This window comes from Notechis scutatus, chromosome 5, assembly GCF_049901735.1.
Source record: "Notechis scutatus isolate UNSWTSFEM ecotype Mainland chromosome 5, rNotScu1.2, whole genome shotgun sequence".
Lineage (NCBI taxonomy): Eukaryota > Metazoa > Chordata > Lepidosauria > Squamata > Elapidae > Notechis > Notechis scutatus.
The window spans coordinates 92,333,124-92,358,761 of record NC_142013.1 but is presented as its reverse complement, the minus strand read 5'-3'; the positions used below and the strand labels follow the sequence as shown (position 1 = coordinate 92,358,761).

General features: G+C 41.8%; 1 protein-coding gene across 1 annotated transcript in view; it reads right to left on the bottom strand.

Moving 5' to 3' along the window:
- Positions 1-6,588: 6,588 nt before the first annotated feature.
- Positions 6,589-25,638, bottom strand: part of ITGBL1 (integrin subunit beta like 1) — a 190,375-nt gene continuing 171,325 nt past the window's right edge. Inside the window, exons 9-11 of the mRNA XM_087967329.1 lie at positions 17,277-17,423; positions 14,032-14,145; positions 6,589-7,339 (exon numbers count right to left, since the gene is read on the bottom strand). Of these exons, the coding sequence (XP_087823455.1) occupies positions 7,248-7,339; positions 14,032-14,145; positions 17,277-17,423 (353 nt within the window). The 3' untranslated portion in view covers positions 6,589-7,247. The remainder of the gene's footprint in view (positions 7,340-14,031; positions 14,146-17,276; positions 17,424-25,638) is intronic.

Sequence of the window (25,638 nt, the reverse complement as noted above, 5' to 3'; positions counted from 1 at the left end):
GTATTTATATCTGATCCACTTGAAATAAGTCTATGTAGTAAAATAACTAAGAATAAAAGTGAAACTGGAGCTTTGGCTAAAACCTACCCAATGATTGTGCCACAATAGTGCAACAGCTGATTTGACTTACAGTATATATTATCTAATTTATAGCCAAGAAAATTGGAATTTGGTCTAGACCTGTGTTCTCAGCCTTGGCAACTTTAAGATGTGTAGATTTCAATTCCCATTTTAAAGTTGGTAAATTATGTAGGCAATATAGCCCAAGGCCACAAATACCCAAACACCAATGTTTAAAAGTGCTTGTTTTAACACATTTGCAGTATTTATAAAAAGCATGAAGGAGACTGCTCAAGAAACAGCCCAAGTATCTTCTTCCAACATCCTTTTATTCAGAGCTTCTTCTGCTGGGATGCATAAAGCTACTTTGATTACTATTTGGGAGTAGATGTGTAATAACTCTTTTTCATTAGACCTAAATTAACCTCCCAAAGAAATTTTCAAAGTTGTCGAATGTCAAAAGCTAGTGGTGGCTTTCTGGGTGCCAAGAGCTTAATTAAGAAGAAAGATTCAAACATATAGGATTTAATCTGCACTTTTAAATAAGAATACACCTTATATTGCTAGTTGTTCCTGAATGTTTAATTGGCTTTAAAATTATGTATTTTGAAATTGTTAATGTGTATCCCTGTAGAAATGAATAACTGCATTAGAGTCCTGCTTAATAGCAAATTCTGCTATCTACTCGCCCAAATCTATAAATGAGGATAGAACTGTGTACAAGAAATGCAGTGGCATCTTACTCCCTTATTATTTCCCAGTCTTCCCTAAATATTAAAAGAGTCATTTATTTTATATGTAGCATGTGATGTAATAATATTAGTTATAAACAAAAAGGGATCTAATCTTATCCCAGATGCTCTATGGAATGGGAGATTTAATAATTTCCTCCCACCATCAATAAACCTATAATTCTTGGTTGGGCCATTTCAGCCCATTGTTACCAACGATGAGCAAGCAGCCATATTTTTTTTAATGTATGATAGCTGGCTTTGTCTATCATGAAAAACTGGGGGAGTGAAGGTCACCAGGTTGTTAATTTTGTGCTCTTTTTACAGTGTGTCACAGATGGAACCAGTTGTTGATACTTAGAATGTTAACCCTCAAAATTTGCCATGAAAAACCGTTTTTTGTCACTCGCAAGTGTTTGTTCCCGATTGGTTAAAAACAACCGCAACATGTTCCTGTTTTAATACATTCTATTGCACAGCTGCAACCAATTTTACTTTGCGATCTAAATAATTTATTCCAGACTGATATTTGGAGGTACTGGAATTAGAGGATGGCATAAAAAGGACAGAATAATAATCTCTGCTGAGCTGGAAAAGTGGGTATGCTGTTTCATAGCCATGCTGGAAAACGAATAATGAGAGCTTCATTGTGTCCAGTGAGCAGAAAAATTAGTACATTGGTGAAACTGGCAATAAAACAGCAAATAAAGGAATTAAAGATAACAGCAAGATAACTCATAGCATTAAGAAAATTTGCATCATGCTCTCTTCCACACTCACTAAAACTGCATTTTGTGACAGTTCAAGAAATTAAGTCATTCTGGCCTGATCTGACAGTAACAAAGTGCTGGAAGAATGGTGGGGTTTTGAGCATAAATTCCCATAAAGAATGTAAAGATTCTCTTCTTTCCATAAAGATGCTGATAATATGGTGCTAGTTGTTGTTATAGTTGTTGAGCTATTACTAGTTTAATTCTATAGAGAGGAATTCCAATAGTTTAGTTTACTTTATTGTCATTGCACCTCGTACAACGAAATCAAACACCATCTTCAGTGCAATATACCTGAAATCAATGAAATTAAGCAATCTGTGTTCACAAGTGACATAATTCTAACTACTATTGTACTGCCCATTCCCTTCCTCACAAAAATAAATGTATCTCCACCATTACTAAAAGATTTACCAACTCTACTTTACAAATCAGTATAGATTCCTAAACAGAAGAGCTGAAGACTGTCTTGAATGAGTTATCAACTACTTCCCAACAGTAACCTATGACCCAGGTTAACAACCATCCATTTCAAGGGAATGCAAAGATAGTTAATTCTTGGCAGGTTACAACATCCTGCTGAATTGCCTAATTTTAGATGTTAAGCAAGATCAAGGCTAATTAGTATTTGGGTGGGTGACTACCAGGAAATTCCAGAGGTGTAGGCTAGATGGGAAGTTGGCAAACATTTCAGAACAAAGCAATGGCAAACCAGTTCAAAACTGTTACCAAGATAAATGTGAATACGTATATAAAGTTATTAAAAGTTGAACTCTGAAGACTATAAAAAAGCTCAATAGACTTGAGCACAAGAGAAGTAAGATTTTTTAAAATGGGTTGTTTTTGCAAGTATCAAAACTAAAACAAAAACATACATTGTAGAAAGGGATGAAGTTGTCATTGATTTTTAGGTTTCATGAGGGAGCAGCACAGCAAAACTTCGAGAACCTGAAAAAGAGATGAATGTTGCTTTAAGAGGCCCAGACTAAAGTTAATGCTGCTCTTAAAGCAACAACATATTTGCTCATAGCAGCATGAAAGCCTGAAAAAACGTTAGGCTGCTCTGATGAATTTAATAATCTAATGAACAGGTGCTGCATTGGCAGGCATATAAAATCCAAAAACACTTTGGCAGTGTGCACAACTCTGGCCGTATATGTGAAATACACATATGTTGCTATTGTGACTAACCGAAATTGATCCACAGAAGGATGAAAACCTCTGCATAGCATTGCAGGCTTTAAAATGTTATGGGTTGTAATTGAGCACCCTACTCTTGTGTGGGTTAATAAGTAACGGCTTTTGCTTTCCAGGTCGAGGACTGAGAATGTGTGTCCAGAACCACCCACCCCTTTCTTTCTCCTTCACAGAGGGCACCTGGTGAAATTACCTGCTAAGAGAAAACAAGGTGGAAAAGAAGAAACTTCTGCCCGATTAACTTTTAATACGCACATAATTTTGCAAAATGGATTTAAAAATACACCAGTGAGGTTTTTTTCTGTCTATGATGTTGAAGATACAGAATTTAGTGGTATTGATCACAGAACAGAGTCATTCAAATGGAGATAAAAGCTTCCTTTGTGGTGGCATTCTGATTCTCTCCAAGAATTAGAATGCCACCACAAAGGAAGAGCCCACACCAGGTTTCCCTTTCTCCTTGTTGCTTCTATAAGTACTTTAGAGCTTGTACTGTAGTTTGCATGTTGCATCAGAAACACTATTCAGTTCCATGTAATATAAAGCATAAAGGTTCAATGTCTTAGTTTTGACATCATTGTGGAATTTAATGCAGAATGGAGCTCATAACTTTTTACAGAAACCACAATGCATGTAATATTTTAGATTTCAGGCATCAAGCCACGGTTACCAATCAGAAACGACATTTTATTTTCAGTCTTTTTTCTATTACCCATGTATAGGAAGTCACAGTCCTCGTGATTACAGGTTTCGCCAGGTTTCCCATTCATTTAAGTTCTCTTAAAACAGGTTACACTTAAGCACAGAGAACCAATAGCCTTATTGCATCAGTAACATATGATTTTGATTATTAAATTGTTCCTACCACTAAATTAATAGAACCAACAAATGTTTAATGGCTCCTTCTAGTTGTTGATTGTAAAATCCCTTGCACAGAATAATTTTTTAGGACTTCTAGTCAAACAGCATCTGATCTATTATTTCACCATAAATTATCTTAATAACATTGCATCAACATATTTTTGAAAATGCAAACTTTGCAAATGATATATTGTAGCATTGAGGATTATTTTCATGATGATGCATGCACATAACTTCTACTAGAGCATTATGCAAAAACATTTAGAGGCTACTGTGCTTACCATTCTCAAGGAACACAAGTTCAGATCTGAGATAGGTGTTGTGCTTTTTAAAAAATCAAGATTCTTATGGCACACGGGGAGGGGAGAGTAGATAACTCTGGTGTCAGAGTTATAAATTTCATATTACACCCACTTATTTATTAGAGGCTTTTTTCCCGTATCATTCATATCTGCTCTTTCTAAAAAAAATATCCACAAAATATTTACAATAATTATACATATGTACTTTTGCATTCAAATACTGCCACTAAATTGTGGCAACAAAAAAACATATGAAACTTTTTATATTAAAATGCAATGTTTCCCAAACATGTAAACTATTTAACTATTAAGCTTGTATCCTGATTTTACAGAAAAGGGTAACTACTTTGAAAAGAAGCCACTTCTCCCCACCCCCTTTGAGGAACTAAAGAGCTGGCAAATGTTGATGTATAAAATGCAATTATATGCTAATAAAGAGGGGGGGAGAACCATTAAAAAAAACTCAGTGTAACTACCGTGAATAAATTCTGCCAGTGAAATATCAAAGAGTATTCTTAGATTTCCCTGTTCGTATGTGTAAAGCATTCTTATGGTCTGTAATAGTGCTGATGATATGAAGCTGCCAGTGGTTTCTGGCATCTTTGAGTGGCCACCTGGACCCCAGAGCCCCAGCTGGACCCATTTTGTCCCTACTACTGGTTCAATTTCCCCCCCTCCCAATATGATTATAATCCCATTTGGAGAAGAATTCCCAGCTACTATTTAGTTTGCCCAAAGTGACCCCACTTTAAAGACTTAGTGGAAAATAGAGATGCCAGCTGGCTGATCTTACCACTAATACTCACCATTGCCAGACAAGCAAAGCACTGACTAGAGGAAGCCCACAAGAATTATTTTGTCTCTTCCATCCTAGAGAAGACAACCTGGGCAAAGACATCTTCCCTGGGTAACCTTCTGTTTTGTTCTCCTTTTTGTTCTCTTTTTAAAATATCAAAGTTTGATACATTTTTCATATGGCAACACCTTCCTCAACCTACAACCAGCCTACAAACCCCTCAGACTTCAAATCAACCATACAGCCAACCAGAGACAGCACCGACCCTCAACCAACCCATGCAACACCCCTGCCAACCAATACTTCACCTCCCAATGACCCTCACCTGACATGACCTCCCCATCACAAGACCTGTGATGACACAAAAGCAACAAAATCACAAAAGTAGGTAAAGTCCCTTTAATTCCTCCAACTTGGCCCCCAATGTCCAGTTATCATCGGCTGGAGAAAAAAACTCTCCCAAGAACAATTTTTAAAGGGAAGAAATTCAGTCTGAACCTAAAGTACATATAAATTATAAATAAAAACCAACACAAACCATGCTGCAGCCAGTAGTGTTATTTTTTCTGGTTCTTCGAACTGGCAGAATCATACCAACCAGTTCTATAGAACCGGTCCAACCAGATAGAATTCCACCCCTGATAAAAATGTACTGGATGTTTAAACTTTCTTTCCAGGTGTGGCTAATGAAGGGAATCAGGGCCCTTTCCTTCTCCGTAAGCCACGCAACCCACGTTGCTCTCTTCTCCATTCCTCCCTGTGTGCCCTAGGATGAAGGGGTGGGCCTGGGTGTTCCTCTGAATTCCTCTCCCTTGTTCTACCTCTTCCCTGCTCTGCGCAGCTGGACTTTGCCCTTCCCCAGTTTCCTCCACAGTCAACGGAGCCACACACCCCACTCCCTGTCAGCTGTTCATCTTCCTCCTTGGATTCAGATTATGACAGGGGCATGACAGGTACATGATTGGCAGTGGGCAGAGAGATCGCGGGGGGTGGTGGTTCTGAATTGTTCTGGCAGTACCTATGCCCATGTAGAAGTCCACTTTTGTATCAGTTTGCCACATAGAATACATATTATATCGTTTTGCTTTTAGGGGAGAAAATATGTGTCTGTGTGTGTGTGTGTGTGTACACACAGCTGATACCAATTACTTTTCTATGCTGAGAACAGTTCCTGACAATTTGGAATTTATAATAGCAATAGCACTTTGACTCATATACCACTCTATAGTGCTCTTCAGCACTCTCTCAGCAATTTACAAATATCAGCATATTGTCCCCAACAATTTGGGTCCTCATTTTACCAACCTCGGAAGGATGGAAGGCTGGGTCAATTTGAGTCAGAATCAAACTCCTGACAGTGGACAGAGCCTGCAATATTGCATTCTAACCACTGCACCACCATGGCTGTATAGCACACACACACACACACACACAGTTATTCCAAACAGAATTGTCTAAGTATATAGTTAATATTTTAATCAAAAGGAACATTTTTAATGCAACCAAACGGAGTGACAAACAGCGTTCACCTTGCCAAGCATGAATTATTTCTTTTCTGCTTGGTGCCCCACAGCATTGCTAGGCCTTGGTGCCAGATTCCTCATCTTCTTTTGCTGTCACCACCTTTGTTCCCATTTATTTTGTAATCCACCTACTTATGGTTAAATATGTACTGAATGTGGCTTCTTCCTGTTGGTCATCATACCAGGTGAAAAGTTCTAACAAGACTGGCAAAATCATAACCAACAAGTTTTTGACAGCAGGATTGGCAAAGAGGACAAAGAAATAGCGATAAAATTATGCTGAGAAAAAAAGCATTTAAGCAAACACTCTATGCTTGCAACCTGTGCCTAAATGACTCATACAGAATGTATTTTTCAAGATTCCGGTACTTTATTTTTTTTTCCCTTAAAAAAAGCAGGGGAAGCATAAATCAAGATAAATGATTTGATTTCATTGCTAATCTTGTGAAAGGAAGCATTGCTTTAATGCAGAGAGGGATGTCCTTAAATGCTCCCATTCTTTCCAGCTCTTTCCCCCAAGTCTTGCAGATAAGTGAATAAAGATTGATAGTAAGTGGTAAACTAGACAGCAAGCAGCTTTTGTAGGGATCTATGTGAAAGTTTTCAAGAGAAAAATGAACTGATTTCCATAGTCAGAAGGATCCCCTCCATCCTGTCAGCACCAATTCAGTCATTTTGCATAATCCTAAACCATTTCGAATTATTTCACTTAAAACAGTTCTTCCATTACTAGGAAACTGAAATTCAGTGATCCAAGTACATTATGTAATAACACTTGTCTCATTTATAGCACACTTAAAAGCTATGCGAGAGAGAGAAAGAATATATGTGCAGAATTAGAACCACAGAGCCACACAGAGGTACTCTTATATTTTAAGAAATATGTTACCGAGCTGAATGATTAGGATGGGTAGGATTTTGGGGGTTGTGTTCGTCTTACATTTATATAGTCTAGCAGCCTCATTCTACACCACATATCTGTCAGTGTTCAGTGTTTCATGACGATGTTAGGGATAGTCAGTCCCAAGCCAGATCTCACAAGCATGTCCAGTCCAACCTTCCCAGCACTCGCAGTTTCCACAGTTACATATACCATTTCCTGGAACAAAACAACATATCCATCATTGAAATTACAAATGGTTTGCTCTGTGAAAGTATAAACCGTCACAAAAAAATAGATTTTATTTTTCTTTCTACATATTTTCCCCTTCTGGCTTGAACTGAAGCACTCTTGAGGCTTAAGACATTTGTTTTCTCCTCAGAATCAGATCCCTCCAAACTGCTGAAAATGTGGATCCCGAGAGCCCTAAAACTGATTATGGTGGATCACACATAAGCCCTAAACCCCTTTTGTATCTTTGTTAAAAAGGTAAGATCCCCTAGGAAGTAGTAACTGCTTCCAAGTAATTCACCCTAGTTCATAGTTCAAATGGGATTTCAACTCAGGTCTCCTCAGTCCAATTCTAGCACTGAGAATTGAACCTATGAGTGATTGTGTGAAATTGCAATTGTGTGTGTTGGTATGCTTGTGTTAACATGAGTGGGGAAGAATATAACACCAGGTAAATACAGCCTGCACCATTTTTAAGACAAATCCAAGTGACTTGGAGTCTGATTTGACACAGGGGTTCTCAACATACATACAAAGATATTTATCATAGTGATATTTATGATAGAATATGATATGATATTTACGATAGCGAACATTTATGATATGACAGATGTCTCTGTGTGTCATTTGCTGTTCTTGGGTGTAATGGAATAATTTACTCCTTCCTCTTTCAAAAATAAGTTTTATAATGGAAACTGGAAGGATAGGAAATAGCCAATCAATTCCAGTGTTTTTTTTCAAGCATCCCTAAAGACTGTTTCTCTCCCTCCCTCTCTCCCTCTCTCTCCCTCCCTCCTTTAAGGAGCTTTCCTGTTGACACTTTATTTATTTATTTAAGTCAAACTGGCGGCCCAAAGGCAAGATGTGTCATACACAGGTCACACCCACCCCAGCTCCATGAAGGGGAAACCGTCGTGAAACGTCACACGATAACAATCCAGTGAGTTTGACATCCATGCTTTAAGACTTTGCTTCATATACGTAGTCCCTTTCTTTGCTCAGGTGTGGTAATATAACCTATTGATCATTTTATCATTTTCTGTAAGGCCTTTGTATAACTAGCAGTAAGTCTAGGAAGATGTGGGCATTCTTGGTGGGGGTAGGAGTATCTTTGCTCAGAGTGCCTCATTCTGTTTTGATTCTGCCAGTTTAGAAGGAATAGGAAAATGGGTGAAAGTTCAAGGTACAAGATACACAGTTGTGCTTTCTCATGGGACTTTCCAAACTTTCCCATGAGACTTTCCGTGGCTGTATGATCTCATCCTAGCAAGGTAACATCTGGGACTTTCCAAGATTGTGTGTTCTCATGCTGGTGAAGTAATCTCCTGTTGAGGTCATTGTTTTCTGAATATGCATACTGTATATTTTGCTTGTGTGTTTTCTCAATAAATACTGCTACCTGAGTTCTCTCAGGATTGGCATTTTTCTCAGAGACAGTTCCCTGTGTCTCATTCCAAATGTCAATCCACCATAAATGGTGACCCCGACGTGATAGCTTGGAAAGCTATACGTTTCCCGCATCCTATACTCATCGTCGCGGACGTCGACTGGGCCCTCATCTTCTTCGCTGGACGAAGATAGATTCTTTTCGTGAGTATGGGGGAGATCTCTCGAAGGCTCAGAAAGAGCACATCAGGGAATTGAGAGGGATCATTGGGAATAGTTTTGGGTTTGGAATTGGCAGTAGGGGTTGTGCTGTAGGAAAGAAAGAAATTGAGGACTTACTACAGTATGTTTGGAAAAATATTAAGTCATATCCGGAGGAGGTAGTATTAAAGTAGAGTCCTGGAAAAAGATAGGGAAATTTTTGCACGAGGAACCTCGTGCCCCTTCTTCAATTTTGTTAACCTGGAGAGTGATTATGGATGCGTTAGCTACTTATGAACAACCGCTCCTATCACCCCCCGAAGAAGGTTTGCCGCTTTACCATGCGGTACGTTTTGTTGCCGCCGACGGCACCTCCAGATAAATCTGGGGACTGTCTGGCGCTAGAAATACTTTGTCAGAGGATAAGAGTTTACCTTTAAGGGTTCAGGTGGATGCAGTTACTGCAGCTATTCAAGAAGCAAAGAATAGAGGGGAATTATCAGGAGATGATTTGGTGGAGTTTGGAGTAGAAGTTCAACTTAATCCAGTAGAAATTGTCATGGATGCTGCATTAAATCCGCAGCGGGAGTGGAAGCCTTTACAGCTCAGAATTTTGAGGGAAGTTAAGCAAGCAGCAAAAGAATATGGTGTTAGAACGCCATATACTCAGGCATTGTTAGAAGCAGTTGGTTATGGAAATAAAATGATTCCGGCTGACTGGAAAGCTCTGTTGAATATGATTTTAACTCCAGCTCAATATTTGGTGTTAGATCAGAAATGGAGACAGCTGGCAGTCCAGAGGGGAACAGCAAATGTTACCCCAGATCAGCTTTACGGAGCTGGTAATTTTACAACAGTGGAACAACAGAGAGATGGTATGCCTGAGGAAGGGTTCATTCTTCTCCCACAAATAATTTTTCAAGCCATAGGGTCTCTCCCTGACGGCGAAGGTGGTGAGAAGACCTTTACTAACATCAAACAAGGGAACAATGAACCCTATGAAAATTTCATTAGCAGACTGAAATTGGCTATTGAAAGACAAATTGATAATCAATTCGCCCAGAAAGAGTTGCTTTTTAAGTTAGCAGTAGAACAAGCTAATACAGATTGCAAAAAGATTTTAAATCCACTGGTAGCAAGTGGAGAGCGAGAAATCGCAGATTTGATTAATGCATGTAGGAAGGTAGGGAGTCAGTCTTTTAACATGGAAACTTTAGCTCTGGCTTTACAAACAGGACATGCTCAAAAGGGAATTGTTTCAATTGTGGGAAGCCTGGACATTTTAAAGCGCAATGTCGGGCTCCTGGAGGGGGTCAAAGTCAGCAGTATAAGAGATCAATGGGACAGGGTGTTCGTCCTAAATCAGTGTGCCCAAAATGTAAGAAAGGATATCATTGGGCATATCAGATGCTCCTACAATTTTTACTGATGGAGGGAAAGTTTTTGGTGCTTGTGTTTGGAAAGATAAATCTGGAATTTGGCATACAAAAGTGACTTCAGAGCAGAAGTCTGCCCAGCAGGCAGAACTTGCTGCTGTAGTTTTGGCTTTTCAAAATTTTCACAATCAGGATTTTAATTTAATAGTGGATTCATTGTATGTGTATAATTTGTTACCCTTTGTAGCAGGTTCTTATTTGTCTCCTGGAATATCACCTGATATTTTAAGATTGCTTTTGCTGTTACAAGGATGTTTGGAGCAGCGTGTGAATGTGTGTTTTGTTGCTCACATTCGTAGTCATAGTAATTTGCCTGGAATTTTATCACAAGGTAATGCCAAAGCTGACAGTGCTGTAACTTCAGTCCTCACTGTCCAGCCATGGGACAGTCATAGTTATTTTCATCAAAACGCTAAAGCATTGGCACAGCAATTCAAACTTACTACTGCAGAAGCTGCTGCCATAATTCAACAATGTCCAACTTGTTCAAAGCAGGGCACGAATATCCCTATGGGAGTTAACCCCAGAGGGTTGAAACCTTCAATGATTTGGCAAATGGATGTTACTCAATATCCACCATTTGCACCCTGGAAATATATACATGTGACTGTGGATACTTACTCAGGATTTTTAATGGCTACCCCTCAAAGAGGTGAGATGGTTAAACATGTCATCAATCATTGCATTAAGACTTTTTCAGTTGCTGGAACACCTAAAACTTTAAAAACTGATAATGGTGCGGCTTATCGGAGCACCGGTTTTGATCAGTTTTGCAAACAATGGTCCGTGGAACATAAATTTGGGATTCCATACAATTCTACTGGGCAGGCTATTGTAGAACGTCATAATTCCACGCTCAAGACCATGTTGACTAAATTAAATAAAAAGGAGGAAGCTCCTGGGGCTTCCGCGATTCAAGATCAATTAAATCTAGCTTTGTATACTTTAAATTTTTAAATTTGTCTGGTAACCCCCTGCGCGCGGCCAGCAGGCATTTTTCTTCTCCTTCTACAGATGCGGTAAGACCTCGGGTGTTGGTGCGGTTCCTTCCGGATCCGGCATGGGTTCCTGCTGAGCTGATAACGTGGGGACGTGGTTATGCAGCAGTTGAACATCTTGGTCAAATTCGTTGGGTTCCTGGTCGGTGTGTTCGGCCTGATCATTCGCAGGCACCTGTGAAGGAAGTTTCGGAGGAGCAGGATGGCGCATCTGTGGTTCCTGATCCTGCTGATTCTGCCTAATCTGTCCTGGGCTGCTCGGGTGCGGAGAGAGCAGCGACAGTATGTTCAGCGTGCCGGAGATTTGGGCGATGATTTGTGGACAGATAATAATTACATTAAAGATTTGCGCACAACTGCCAAAAACTTGAACATCACCAATTGTTGGTTGTGTATGCACCTTCCTGGGAGAGTGGGAGAAGGACTAACATTGCATGGAGTGCCTTTTGAGGAAAAAGATTTAATAAAGAATGCAACCTGGAGAAAACAGTTGTCTTGTGCTACAACAGAGCAATTCCAGATCCTAACCATGGGAGGTAATCTATGGACACAAATTTCTCGAGGTCTCATCCCGCCTTTGGGAATTGCTATGAACTATAGAGATATTCATATTTTAAATAATTTTACTGTTGCTATGTTTAATGATACTATAAAGAATATTAAGATGATTAATGTAGAAATGTCTGAAATTCGTACAGTTACTTTGCAAAATCGATATGCTTTAGATATTATGTTAGCTGCTCAAGGAGGAGTTTGTGCTTTAATTCATTCGCATTGTTGTATTTTTATACATAATTATGAGCCAAACATTACAAAGACTGTTCAGGACATGGAAGATCGTATTGCTCAGCATCAATCTGGAGCTGATGGGTTTAATGCATCATTCTGGGACAGTCTGTGGTCCTGGCTTCCTGATGGATCATGGTTTCGCTCCTTATTGCAAGGGGTTGTTATTATTATTGCTATATGTATCTTATTATGTTGTTTTATTCAATGTATTCCTAATCTATTACAAATGTGTACTTCAGTCTTCCGGCGTGAGGGATCAGGTCATGAGGGAACTGTGTACTATGCCACTAAAACACCCCCTATCTTTGAATAAATAAAAAAGGAGGGAATGTGGTAATATAACCTATTGATCATTTTATCATTTTCTGTAAGGCCTTTGTATAACTAGCAGTAAGTCTAGGAAGATGTGGGCATTCTTGGTGGGGGTAGGAGTATCTTTGCTCAGAGTGCCTCATTCTGTTTTGATTCTGCCAGTTTAGAAGGAATAGGAAAATGGGTGAAAGTTCAAGGTACAAGATACACAGTTGTGCTTTCTCATGGGACTTTCCAAACTTTCCCATGAGACTTTCCGTGGCTGTATGATCTCATCCTAGCAAGGTAACATCTGGGACTTTCCAAGATTGTGTGTTCTCATGCTGGTGAAGTAATCTCCTGTTGAGGTCATTGTTTTCTGAATATGCATACTGTATATTTTGCTTGTGTGTTTTCTCAATAAATACTGCTACCTGAGTTCTCTCAGGATTGGCATTTTTCTCAGAGACAGTTCCCTGTGTCTCATTCCAAATGTCAATCCACCATACTCAGGTCTAATTAGGAGGATTTCCCTCACTTATTCATGAAGGAAGACTATCTCTGAAAGTCAGGAAGCTGTTTCTTCTCATTCATTTAGAAATGAATGCAAAGCAATAATTGTTTAAGGATGCTTTGCTTTCTTAGTTTATAGCAGGGGTCACCAACCTTTTGGACCTCAGGGACCACCAAACTCATAATTTTAAATCCCATGGACCAGAGTCCCTGGGAAAATCCCCCAAAATCTGCAGGAAAATTCCCCACCCCATTTTCCTACCACTCAATCATTCGTTATTTGGGATCGCAGGATATTGTCTCCAGCTCCGTTCTCAGGGAAAGTGGCGGGCGGGAGAGAGAGAGAGAGAGAGAGAGAGAGAGAGAGAGAGAGAGAGAGAGAGAGAGAGAGAGAGAGAGAGAGAGAGAGAGAGAGAGAGAGAGACTCTTTTGGCTTCATGCAAGGAAAGCAGCAGAAGTAGCAGAAGTCTTTCTTTCTCTTCCCCAAACTCCGCCAGAAATTAGTCTTTGTGAGACTTGTCACGCCAGCCAGCCTCTTGGAGCAGGATGCCTTGCAGGGTCCCAAGGACTCATTTCTGGCAGAGTTTGGGGGAGAGAAAGAAAGCCTTTTGCTGCTTTCCTTGCGTGCAGCCAAAAGCAGAAAAAGAAAGCAGAAAGAAGCAGCCCGGTGGCCAGGCCAGGTGCGTGGGGCAAGTGGAGCAAGTTCCCCACCTCCGCCCTTTCCCCCCTCCCCTCACTACCTCATGTTGTTTGCAATGCAAGCGACACGAGCCTTGTGTTCCCATGGGCCACGTGGGCAGCGCAGCCTTGTGTTCCCACGCAGCCTGGACTAATTGCTTTGGGAGTGGGGTGCCTTAGAGGTGACATTTCTCTGCAGACCACCAAAATTTTCTCATGGACCACCAGTGGTCCCTGGCCCACTGGTCGGTGACCACTGGTTCATAGTACCTGCTCTGAACTCAAGAGGCTGTTGGATGAGTGAGAGCATGCAATGTTTTAGGAGCAGCTGAAATGTAGTGTGTCTTCTCAGAGAAAAGATAGGTTGACTGAGGAGATCATACAAAACCTGTGCAAATAAGGCCATCATATTTGTCACAATCTTGGTCATCACATTCGCAGAATTCTCCTGAAATATACCATTCCTGGGAAGAACAGATGCATTTTCCACAGTGACAGGAACCTGAAAGCACAGAAAAATCATTACAGGCACTCAAAGAATAGCTGAACTTTTCAATCAGGCATGGGACATCTTAAGTAATCAGTGCCTATCAATAAACGATTGTCTACAAGGAGTTCATTGTGATAAAAGCCTATTGGTGAGAAGGATGTTCTATGGGGGGGTGGGGCTCTAATTTGAAGGTATTTTTTTAGGATGCTCTATTATGATTTCCCTCCATTTTGATCTAATCAGGGGTTGCTTAGAAGAAGGACATTTTGTCTTGGTTCCAAAGCTCTAAAATCAAAGCCATTCTTCTCTGCGGGATTAAGGGAGAGTGGATGAAGGCATGAGAGAAGATTTAGCTAAGGTAAAGGGAAGAGAAAGGACAAACCTCAAGGTTATTGAAACTACAGAGATGTAATCAGGAATAAAAACAGAGTGAGGTAATAAGAACAGGTCTCATTGGACTGTCTATAGCAATGTAGAAACACAATCCTGCTCACGTATCCTACTTGCTTTTCTTCTGAGCATTTTCCCCCCAGGCCAGAGTACAAACATTTGGGCATTAACTGTATGAAAAGAACACCAAACATCTAGGGTTTCAATCCATCAAGTGTGCTTTATCCGAGGCCATGCCACACTGTACCAAGAAGTCCATCTTTTTAAGCACTGTGTTTTTTTCCAGCAGGGAAGAGTTAATTCAAGAATTGTCTTTAAACTAACAATTTGAACAGGTGTGCAGAAATGCTAAAATCCCACTGAATGTGCACAGCTGCCAGATCATCTTTGGTCAAGCTGTTGACGCTCTAGAAAAAGTGCAGAGAAGAGCCAGCAGGATGATTAGGGGACTAGAGACTAAAACATATGAAGAACGGTTACAGGAACTGGGCATGGCTAGTCTAGGGAAGAGAAGGACCAGGGGAGACATGATAGCAGTCTTCCAATATTTGAGGGGCTGTCCCAGAGAGGAAGGGGTCAAGCTATTTTCTAAAGCACCTGTAGGCCAGACAAGGAATAATGGATGGAAACTGAACAAGGAGAGATTCAACCTGGAAAAAAGGAGAAACCTCCTGACAGTGAGAACAATCAACCAGTGGAACAGCTTGCCCTCGGAAGTTGTTGGAGCATCATCACTTGAGACTTTCAAGAAAAGTTTGGACTGCCACTTGTCAGAAATGGTGTAGGGTCTCCCGCTTGGGCAGGGGGTTGGACTAGATGACTTACAAGGTCCCTTCCAACTCTGTTAATCTGAATCTGGTGTCGTCACTAGTTTCCCTGTGACAGTAAGAGATGCAGATTCCAATCGCCTTCTTCTAACAATCTAGTATGTTTCTAACTCCATCTAACAAAAATCTCTGTCAATTCCTAGGTTTTAAACTTGCAGCCCACGGGCCGGATGTATCACATGCAGGCCCTGCCCCTGCCCGGTTTAGCGAAGGGGGGGAAAGTCCCCATATGTCACGTGATGCCACCATGATGCCGCCATGATGACATGTTTGACACCCCTGATCTAGGTAGTAACCAACCAGACCAATCCTACTTTGTTTCCATACTCAGACAAGAATGCAGTTCAGTTTTTTTCAAGGTCAGCTAGATGCTGCCAAATAGCTAGGCTTACTCTGCAAAACCAACTAGCCAATAAAACTGCCATCCGAAAATGAAGTTGTATTGCAGTTGAATGCTCAGTTTATTCTTAAAATGTATTTATTTGTATCTTACAAATATAAACAGGATTGTGTGTGACTGTGGGGAACACTGTCATGGCTGCAACTTCAAGGGCAGTCAGAAATCTAATTTTTCAGTGCCATCATAATTGTGAACAGTCACTGAACAAGGACTATATACCACTTAGTTCTGCTACCCCGAAAGTGTAGCCTGATAGTTATGTGGTGAGCATCAGCAAAATCAAAAAATGTTACCTAGCACAATGAGTCCAAAGACCAACAAAAATCGAGTGACAGTAAGAGGAAAGAAGCAATAGGCAATAGTTTGCATTGACTCTATTTCAATTTCAAAAAGACCCAGCTTTGTAGGGCCATATTGTGGATGATCAGCATGGATAGTCCTACAAGCAATGGCCGTTATTTGTTCCAGTGTTGACCTACTGATGTACATAATGACAGTAGAAGAGAGATGGAAAGTAATCCGTCCTCTGTTCTGCACCAAGAAAGAAGCAAGTTCCAGAATGGGATAATGCGCCCAACAATTTCTAGACTTTCAAAAGCAATTTAAACCTGGACCTCTTTTTTGACAAATCACATGAAAAATTTAAAAATATGATTTTGTGAAAGAAAAATCACCTGCAGCCACACCCAGAGACACATACACTTTACAATAAATAAAGCACAAAAGGAAAGGTATGCTATGATGGCGCATGACATTCATGCAAATTATAATCAAATCTTGCAATGCTATTTTGCCTGCCCCAATTTCCCAAAATATTTGAGGAAGGGTGGATGCAACTCTGTATTCTTAAATTAAGCATCTCCACTAAATAGATGGAGTGTTATGAAAGACTGGATTTATTCTACGAAAAATAAAAAGTATCATTTCACCTTCTACTTTGTCTTAGAAGGTTCTTTCTTCTCCCCTGGATTCAAGGCAAGCCCTATTGTTGCAAATGCCACTGATCTTCAAAGACGAGGACCAAAATACAATTTATAATGAAAGCTGATGATTACAACATGCTAACTTATAAAACCTCTAAAATAAAGGGACTGAATGAATTTTGATGAATATGAATTGCACGAACAGTGCAAGAGAAAGCGTGTGGGTGGTGGGACAAGAACTTTTTCCTTTCTGCTCAAAAGCAAATTTCCTTCTCAGAGGTTTAGCAATTGTAGAGTCGCCTGCTCCTAGTAGCACTCAAAGCCTAATGCTAAAACATATCCCATAATACACAATGGCCCCATATTGATATATACACCCACAAGGATATTATCAAATGGAACGGTATGCTGCTGGTAAGCAGTTCCTGTGGGCAAAATTTCTCAATGCAAAGTGGAGTATTTCGCCACAAGAACATTCTGTGATATAAATATTTTGAAAAGCTTACCAAAGGAAGTGCCTCAAGTTGTAAAACACAAGTTGCTCTTTTTTATTCTTCAGGAACAGGGCCAATTGAGGCATCACTCAATCCCCCACTTACTTACCCTTTCCTGAGCATAATATGCCATCGGCTGATTCACAGTAACTTTTGCTCTCATCTTCGGCCATGTTACATTTCCTTGGGTGTTGACACAATTTTCCAAACCATCCATCCTTACAAATGCAACGACCGCAGGAACAGGTCCCTTGATCTAGGTAAAAGGAGAATCCCTAGGCAGGGACTTTAATATGCAGAGGAGTTTACTCACCTTGTCCTTTCAGTGGGGCTCATGAATCTGTATCTATTTCTACCTCACACTAAGGATTGAGGGTGGCTTAGGCCAGGGGTCCCCAACCTTTTGGTTCTTATTATTATTACTTTATTATTACCTTTATTGTCAGAGTACAACATGTGTATAATGAGATTGGCTGAGCCTCCCTTCGTGCATTCCCCCCCCAACACAACTCACAGTAGTCCCTAACCCAGTCCCAATCTTATTACACCTTGTTGCACAACGTGCCGGCCCTGCAAGTCTATCATACTATGTTGACATGAGTTATTTTCCATTCAGAAGTCTGACAGTCCACGGGTAGAAACTGTTCTTCAGCCTGTTGGTGTGGCTGGCTATATATCTCCTACCCAATGGTAGGAGAGTAAAGAAGTGCTGACCAGGGTGTGAGTCGTCCCTGAGAATTTTCCTCACTCTTCTAAGGCAGCGAGCCCTAGCGAGGTCATCTAGTGGTATCAGGGAACAACCCACGATGTTTTGTGCTGTGCTCACCACCCTCTGTAATGTCTTACTATGGCTGTCAAACCAGCATACCACACCATAATGCAATATGTGAGGACGCTTTCTATTATGGACCCGTAAAAGGAGGTCATCTGTCATTGTTCCACTTTATTCTTTCACAAGACCCTAAGAAAATGGAGTCTCTGTTGGGCCTTTCTGGCCAACTGGGTTGTGTTGATTTTCCAGGTGAGATCTTCACTGAGGTAGACTCCCAGGAATTTAAAGGACATGCAACCTAAATCCTGTGCATGTGCAAATGAAGCTTCACATGCTCACCTGCCGCGGGCAGAGCATTGGGATTCAGCCAGTTTGGGCCAGTTAAGGCGAACTGGATGTTAATTTTACATCCAGTTTGGCGAACCGGTAGTTCCGAAGACCAGCTGGCCCCACCCCATCCCTCCCAGGAGTCCCCACACACCTGGTTCTGGCTCCCAGGTAAGTGCAGGGAGACTTGCTAGGCCCAAAACAAGGTGTGGGGTTACAGAGGCCCCCCATGCCCCGTTTTGGTTCCCAGGAGGCTCCTGGGCTTCCTGGGCCCAAAACAGGGTGCGGAGGGTGCGGAGAAAGAAAGAAAGAGGGAGGAATGGGAGAAAGAAAGGGAGGGAAGGGAGAAAGAAAAAGAAAGAAAGGGAGGGAGGGAAGTGAAGGGAGAAAGAAAGAAAGAAAGAAAGAAAGAAAGAAAGAAAGAAAGAAAGAAAGAAAGAAAGAAAGAAAGAAAGAAAGAAAGAAAGAAAGAAAGAAAGAAAGAGGGAGGGAGGGAGGGAGGGAGGGAGGGAGGGAGGGAAGGGAGAAAGAGGGAAAGGGAAGTGAATGAGATATGGATGGATGGATGGATAGAGGGAGGGAGAGAAAAAGGAGAGGAAGGAAGGACCACAAACCCTGGCACTAGATGCAGCTTCAGAGGATGCTTTGAAACAGCACAGCAATCCAGGGCTGGAAGGGACCTCAGAGGTCATCTAGTCCAACTCCCTGCTCCAAGAGCATTGTTAAAGTGAGTTTCTCTCTTTTGACCCACCCAGCCATGACCACCAAGCCACGCCCACAGAACCAGTTATTAAAGAATTTGAATCTCACTCTTGGCATCAGGCCGCTTCCGGCACCTGCTCCCTCCCAGCACTGTGTTTTCTGTCATGTACTGAAGTTAGAAGACAAGGCCTTTCTGCTAATTGTCAGCAGAAGAGGCTTGTCAGAAATCTTGTTCAAAGCCCTAATTCAACTTGGTCTTTCATTTTTAGGTTTTACTGATTTTTATTATAATTTATTTGATTGTTGTGAGCTGTCTAGACCCACTGAGAGTGTGAAAACCCCTGATGAAATTCTTGTTTACAACGAAGTTGCATGATCTTATCCTGGAGGATAATGGTCTCATTAAATAGATGCTTGAGTCCAATTAAAATTGTTGCAACTGCACATAAGTAGCAAAGTTTTCAACAATCTATAAGGCAGGGGTTCCCAACCTGGGATGCTCGCACCCCCTGGGGGTGCGAGACGATATTCCGGGGGATGTGAGAAAAGTCCAGGTAAATAATAGGATATTAGCTATAAGTTGGCATTTTTATTTATTATTTATTTCAGGGGGTGCGAGGTTCGAGTGAAATTTCTTTAGGGGTGCGGGGCGAAAAAAAGGTTGGGAACCACTGCTATAAAGGGAAAATATTCTCTTGCTGGTTTCAGAAAAGACAGTATTTGGCAGATGGAAGGATCTTTATTCAAAGGGAGTAGGGTATTTTTGCCTATTTTAGAACGCATTTCTAATTGTTGTATTGTGTCAAAATGGAGGATGATCTCAGCCTGGATTGGAGAATGATAGCTGAATAAGAAACTCTGAAAACTATTCCCTTTCCCCACTCTTCCTATAGAGATTTAGGCATGTCTTTCTCCCTGCAAGATACATGATAGCCACATGATGCAAGGCCTTATCATATTCCTTCTTTTCCCATGTCATTATAGTTGTGCTTTTAAAGTTGAAGCAACGTTTCGGCAGAATCTCATCTGCCATCATCAGGCTTCTGTATTGTGTTCGTCTGTGAGTCAGACTTTCACAGCCTTTTCTGTTTTAAATTTGGTGCTAGACTACTGCTGTGCCAAAATGGTTTTTTCTTCATCCTGATTGGTTGGGAGTCTTGGTCTGTGTTTATTGGTCTTGGAGTTTGCTGTGTTCTGCTTGATTGGTGTTTCTAATATTTTCTGTCTGTTTTGTAGCTTTTTTTGTCTTGATTGGCTGGCAACATTGTGTTTCCTGTATTGGAGGCTTTTAGTGAGGCTTGGCTCCGAGTAAATGGACGGCTATCATTTATTAGGAAGCTAGGTTTCATCTGGGTGCCTGGTTGGGGTGTGTCTGAGCTGGAGGTATCGGGGGGGGGGTCTGTTTGTGCCCAGGTGTTTGCCTGGCTTGTGGTGTGGAGATTTTTTTGTTTGTGAGTGCAGGTTTCCAAATAATTGACAGTCTGGTGGAGTCATCTCTTCTATTCAGGCTTTCAGATCTTTTTTCAATCTCTATGGCTTCTCTGATAATTCTGTAGCTGGGGTTTTCTATAGTGGCTAGGGTTTTGGTGCCATTGAAGTCGATGCTATGACCTGTGGCTTTTATGTGTTGGACTAGTGAGGAAGTGTGTTCCAGCTTTTTGACTGCATTTTTGTGTTCATCCAGGCGGGTACTTATTCTTCTATTGGTCTGTCCAATGTATGTGGCCGGGCATGATGCACAGGGGACTTCATGTATGCCTTGGTTTTCCAGGTCAATTTTATCTTTGGGGTTTCTTAGGATGGCTGCTATTTTTCTGTCTGTTTTGAAGGCAGTCTTGATGTGATGCCCGTGTAGTATCTTACTGATTTTATCTGTAGTACCTCTTATGTAGGGCAGGACAGCTGTTCCATAGGTCTGTTCATCTTCTAGGTCTCCATTATGTCTCAGTGTGTTTTTGTGGATCAGGCCAGTGATTTTGCTTTTGTGGAAGCTGTTGGCTGTCAGTACTTTAGTCAGGGTGCATAGTTCAGTCTTTATGTATGTCTTGTCTGCCAGGCATTTGGTTCTGGAGATTAGTGTTTTGGCCACGGAGTTTATCTGTGCTGGGTGGTGGTGGGATTGGGCGTTGAGGTAGCAGTTGGTGTGTGTTTTCTTCTGGTATCTGGTGTATCCTAGTGTGCCATCTGTTTTTTTGTAGATTAGTACCCTGTTTCTCCAACAATACGGCCTCTCCCAATAGGAAGTCCCAGCATGTTTTATAGGCATGAAATGAAATTAAGCCCCTCCCCCCAAATTAAGGCCTATATTAAAACATGCGAAATGGGGGGGGGAATGGCGGGGGGATTGCTGTTAGGAAGTACTTTTGTTGCACACCCGGATATGGTGCTGCCTGCGTTGACCCTGATACAAAGTGCCCCACCAACGCTGAGATCAACATCCAAGCCGTCGCCGCCCGCCTGCCTGAAGATGCATGGGGGGGGAATTAAGTCACCCCCGAAAAGACGGCCTAGCCATTTTTTCGGGGCTCAAAAAAAAATAAGGCCCGGTCTTATTATATGAGAAACACGGTACATCTAGGAATGGTAGTTGTTTGTTTGTTTCCATTTCCATGGTGAATTTGATTTTGGGCTATGTGCTATTTAGGTGTGTTAGGAAATAGTTTAGGTTTTCTTTTCCATGGGGCCAAATCACAAATGTGTCATCGATGTATCTTAACCATAGTTTGGGTTTGTGGGTGGCATTGGCTAGGGCTCTGGATTTGAATTCTTCCATGAACAGGTTTGCAATGACGGGTGACAGTGGTGATCCCATAGGGGCTCCTTCAATTTGCTTGTATCTTTGTCCTTTGTATATGAAATATGTGTTGGTTAAACAGTGTTCTGCTAGTTCCATGAGGTGTTTGGGTGTTTGGTATTTATTTTTGATGATTTCTAGGGTTTCTTTTATCGGGACTTGAGTGAATAGTGAATCCTCTCTTGGGCCTTGCCTTTCAGCTTCCTGTTCCTGTGGCAAGGGCAGGTATCCTATCGGCTGCTGTCAGACTCCCATGGGGCTATGCAGTCACACCTGAGGTTGTCTGTGTCCCAGGCTTAGTTGAATCTTGCTGGGTGATACAATGAAGGGCAATTTCCTATTGTGACTGAATAGCTTTGCCCTGAAGGGCAATCCCATTATCCTGGAGCTGAAGTCTTTTGTTTTGTTGATAAGATGGCCCAGTCTTTTGTCTCGTAGATAAGCTGGCACCAAAGTATCTGCTGGGGGCAAGGAGCTGGGGCTGAGTTTCTGTGTTTAGAAACATGTTTCTCCTTTAAGGAAAATATAATATTCTGCCTTTTTAATATTTCCTCAAATATTTCATTCCTTTAAGAGGGTGGGTGCCAACTTTCTTCAGTGAAAACACTTGGAAACAAAGGGCTCTTCTACATACAAGGATCAAATCTTTACATATCTCTATAATGCCACGTATCTCCCAGTGGTTTCTGCACTTGACCTGATTAACTTCAGTGATTAATCGCCTCAGCTATTCCACACAGAATGCAATGAAGATAGATTTGAGCTATTTTCTCCATCGCTGAGTAGTACACAATTCCTCCTGAGGGAAAATTTCTCTACCATGTCACAGTTCGTAGTTCCAGGGATATCCCTTCTATTCTTAAGCGAAAACACCATCCTTCCTTGCTAGCATTCCTCTCTTGTAGGCAATTAAGAGAGAGCTTTTGTGGTGTTGTTTACTGTTTTTTTCAGCAGAGAAAGCAATATAGCAAGGGAGGAACAAGCAAGGGAGCAGAATCTCATTAGTTGCCATTTTTAGACCCTCCCCCGCCCCAACCTCCCAATTTTCTCTCTTCCGGAATTAGGCAGTTCAGAAGCAAGAACAGAAAATACATGGGAAGAGATACAGCACTGCAAAGACGCTGCTGGTATGAGAGGCAAAATATCTGGCTGATCTTTCGGTTGTCTTTCTATTTGCATCCATGTTAAACTGCAGATACGCAGGACTCATTTTGCCTAGCCCTATCAAAGGAGTGGATGTGGCCAAGAATTTAATATTTATTTAAGATAAAGTGCCAATATGGTTAAGTGGATGGTTTGTCCATTAAAGTGAGCAGTGTTTATTCTCTTCTGAAAGTGCTATGCTACTCCCAAAGCAGAGGTGGACAACCTCCTCCAGCTGGAAGTCACAATTTTAATGAATAATAATGGTGATGACTAACTCCCTTTTGGAGTTAGTTTTTTTTTCTGTCACTCATGAAAATACTGGTTTTATATCAGAAGTCATTGAGAAATCACCTGGCTGTAAAACATCCTTGTTAAATGTGCTTCCGACTGTGGAATCTTAGGTGACTCCAGAATTAGAGAAAAACGAGGTAGGGAAAGTCTGTAGATTAGGATTTCTAAAATTCTTTACAATTCTTTTAACAGCATTTCCACAGGAAGGAGAGGGTAGAGGCAGTGGTGGGATTCAATTTTTTTTACTACCGGTTCTGTGGCAGTGGCTTGGTGGGTGTGGCAGGTGAAAGATATGGTAAAATCTCGATTCTCTCCCCACACCTGGGGGAAGGTTACTGCAAAATCCCCATTCCCTGTCCACCCCACTAACCTGCTTTCCAGCTCCGATCTCCTGTGCAGGGCAACAAAAGAAGACTCGGCCAATCAGCAGAAACTTGGAAGGCAGAGAATAGACTGACTGGCGGGGCCAGTCAGAGGTGGTATTTGCCGGTTCTCCGAACTACTCAAAATTTCTGCTACCAGTTCTCCAGAACTGCTCAGAACCTGCTGAATACCACCTGTGGGCTGGGGGCTTAGGAATGGAACTGGTAGCTGTCTTCTGGGTTGAGGTCAATTGTTTCTCTCCTCTGGATGCAAATGCTTTTGTTGGATTGTTTTTCCTCCAGAGCTTGCTGGCCAGATCCAGACCATTTTCAAACTTGCCTTTTCTTCTGTTCCCTCCTCCCACTAAACCAAATTTGGTCCCGCTCTGTTCTGTTTTGTTTGCTGACAAACAAATAGGCAGTCTTGAGACTTCTGCCTTGCTGTCCATCAAGAGGATAACTTTCTGAAGAGCAAATAGAATGGGTTGACATTTGGTCCACTGAGAGAAACTGGCAAGAGAAAAGTCGGGTTCAAAGGTAGGGCAGATCCAGAGAGGAGCTGGGGAGAAATCACTTCCAGAAAATCATCCCCAGGCAGTTGGGCAAGGTGTCAGCTGTCCTATTTTAAGCCCCTCCCTCCCTCCCTCCTGGTTGGGTAAGCTAGGAAGGAGAATGAGCTTCTGCCTTGTGCTTCTCAGGGTACATATACTTACAAATGTATCCAGTCCAGAAAGAAACCCATGCACATATATCCAGGGTTGGGCTGCTGAGGTTTTGAAGGTGTTTGGGAGAGAGAGCCCCTAGATAAGATTCTGTGCAGTTTGGAGAACCTCCAAATCCCTCTCCTGGCTGGCCCCTCCCACTCAGCCCTTCCCCTCCCATAAGGTGACCAATTTTTTTACAATGAAAAGAAGGACACAAATAAATTGAAGAAAAAAAACCAAAGCCGCTTGCGAGCGGCACACTCTTGCGTGCAGCGCACTCCAGGGGTGGGATTCAAATTTTTTAACAACTGGTTCTGTGGGCGTGGCTTAGTTGGTGGGCATGGCTTGGTGGTCATGTGACTGGGTGGGCGTGGCTTGGGGTACTGTTATTGGCTGGGCATGGCCAACTCAATATCACTCACATCAAGGCACGCATCTCCTCGCCTGACGTCTCGTGACTGTGGGGATGCTGCAACAGTCGTAAGTCTGAAAAATGGTCATAAGTCACTTTTTTCAGTGCCATTGTAACTTTGAATGGTCACTCCACACAAGCAAAGTACCAGCAAAGGTGGGGAAAAAAACTCCAGAGAAGTTCCTGAGACAGGAAGTCTAGTCCTGCCAAGAATGTAATAAGGGTTAACGGAGAGGCAGTTTCTGTAAGCAACACCAGAATGTTTCCTTCCTGCCTTCCTTACAGGATTAGGCCAGTAATTTCTTCTAACAACCGGTTCTCTGAACTGCTTAGAATGTTAACAACCAGTTCTAGCGAATAGGTGTGAACTGGTAGAATCCCACCGCTGGCGCACTCTTGCATGCGGCACACTTTTGCATGCAGCACACTCTTGCATGCGGTGCACTCTTGCGCATGGTGTACTCTTGCACGTGGCGCACTCTCTCAAAACAATTATCCTGTATGAAGCGCATGTGTCTCATAATCGCGTCTTGCCACACTGTACCGAGCCTTGACAAATCGTCATGTCAAATACAAATACGTCACATCACACACAACGGATCGGATCGGCATCGATCAAATACGGAGATTTACAGATTAGTCTTCAAATATCAAAAAGGAGGACATGTAGGAGGATACTTTTTGAGAGAGGACAGAACTTACAGGAGGACTGTCCTCCCTAAAGGAGGACGGTTGGTCACCTTACCTCCTAGGAGTCCCTACGCAGCCCATTTGGATGCAGATAAGTGCAGGGCGTGTACAGAGGCTAGGGGAGGGTGAAAAACAGGCCTCCTGGAAGTTCGGGAAGGCCATAAATGGGCCCGTTTCTAGCTTCCAGAGAGCCTCCAGAGCCCAAGGAGGACAAAAACGCCCCCCCTGCCTTGGTGTAGGAGGCCGACTAGGCCACACCCATCATGGCTAT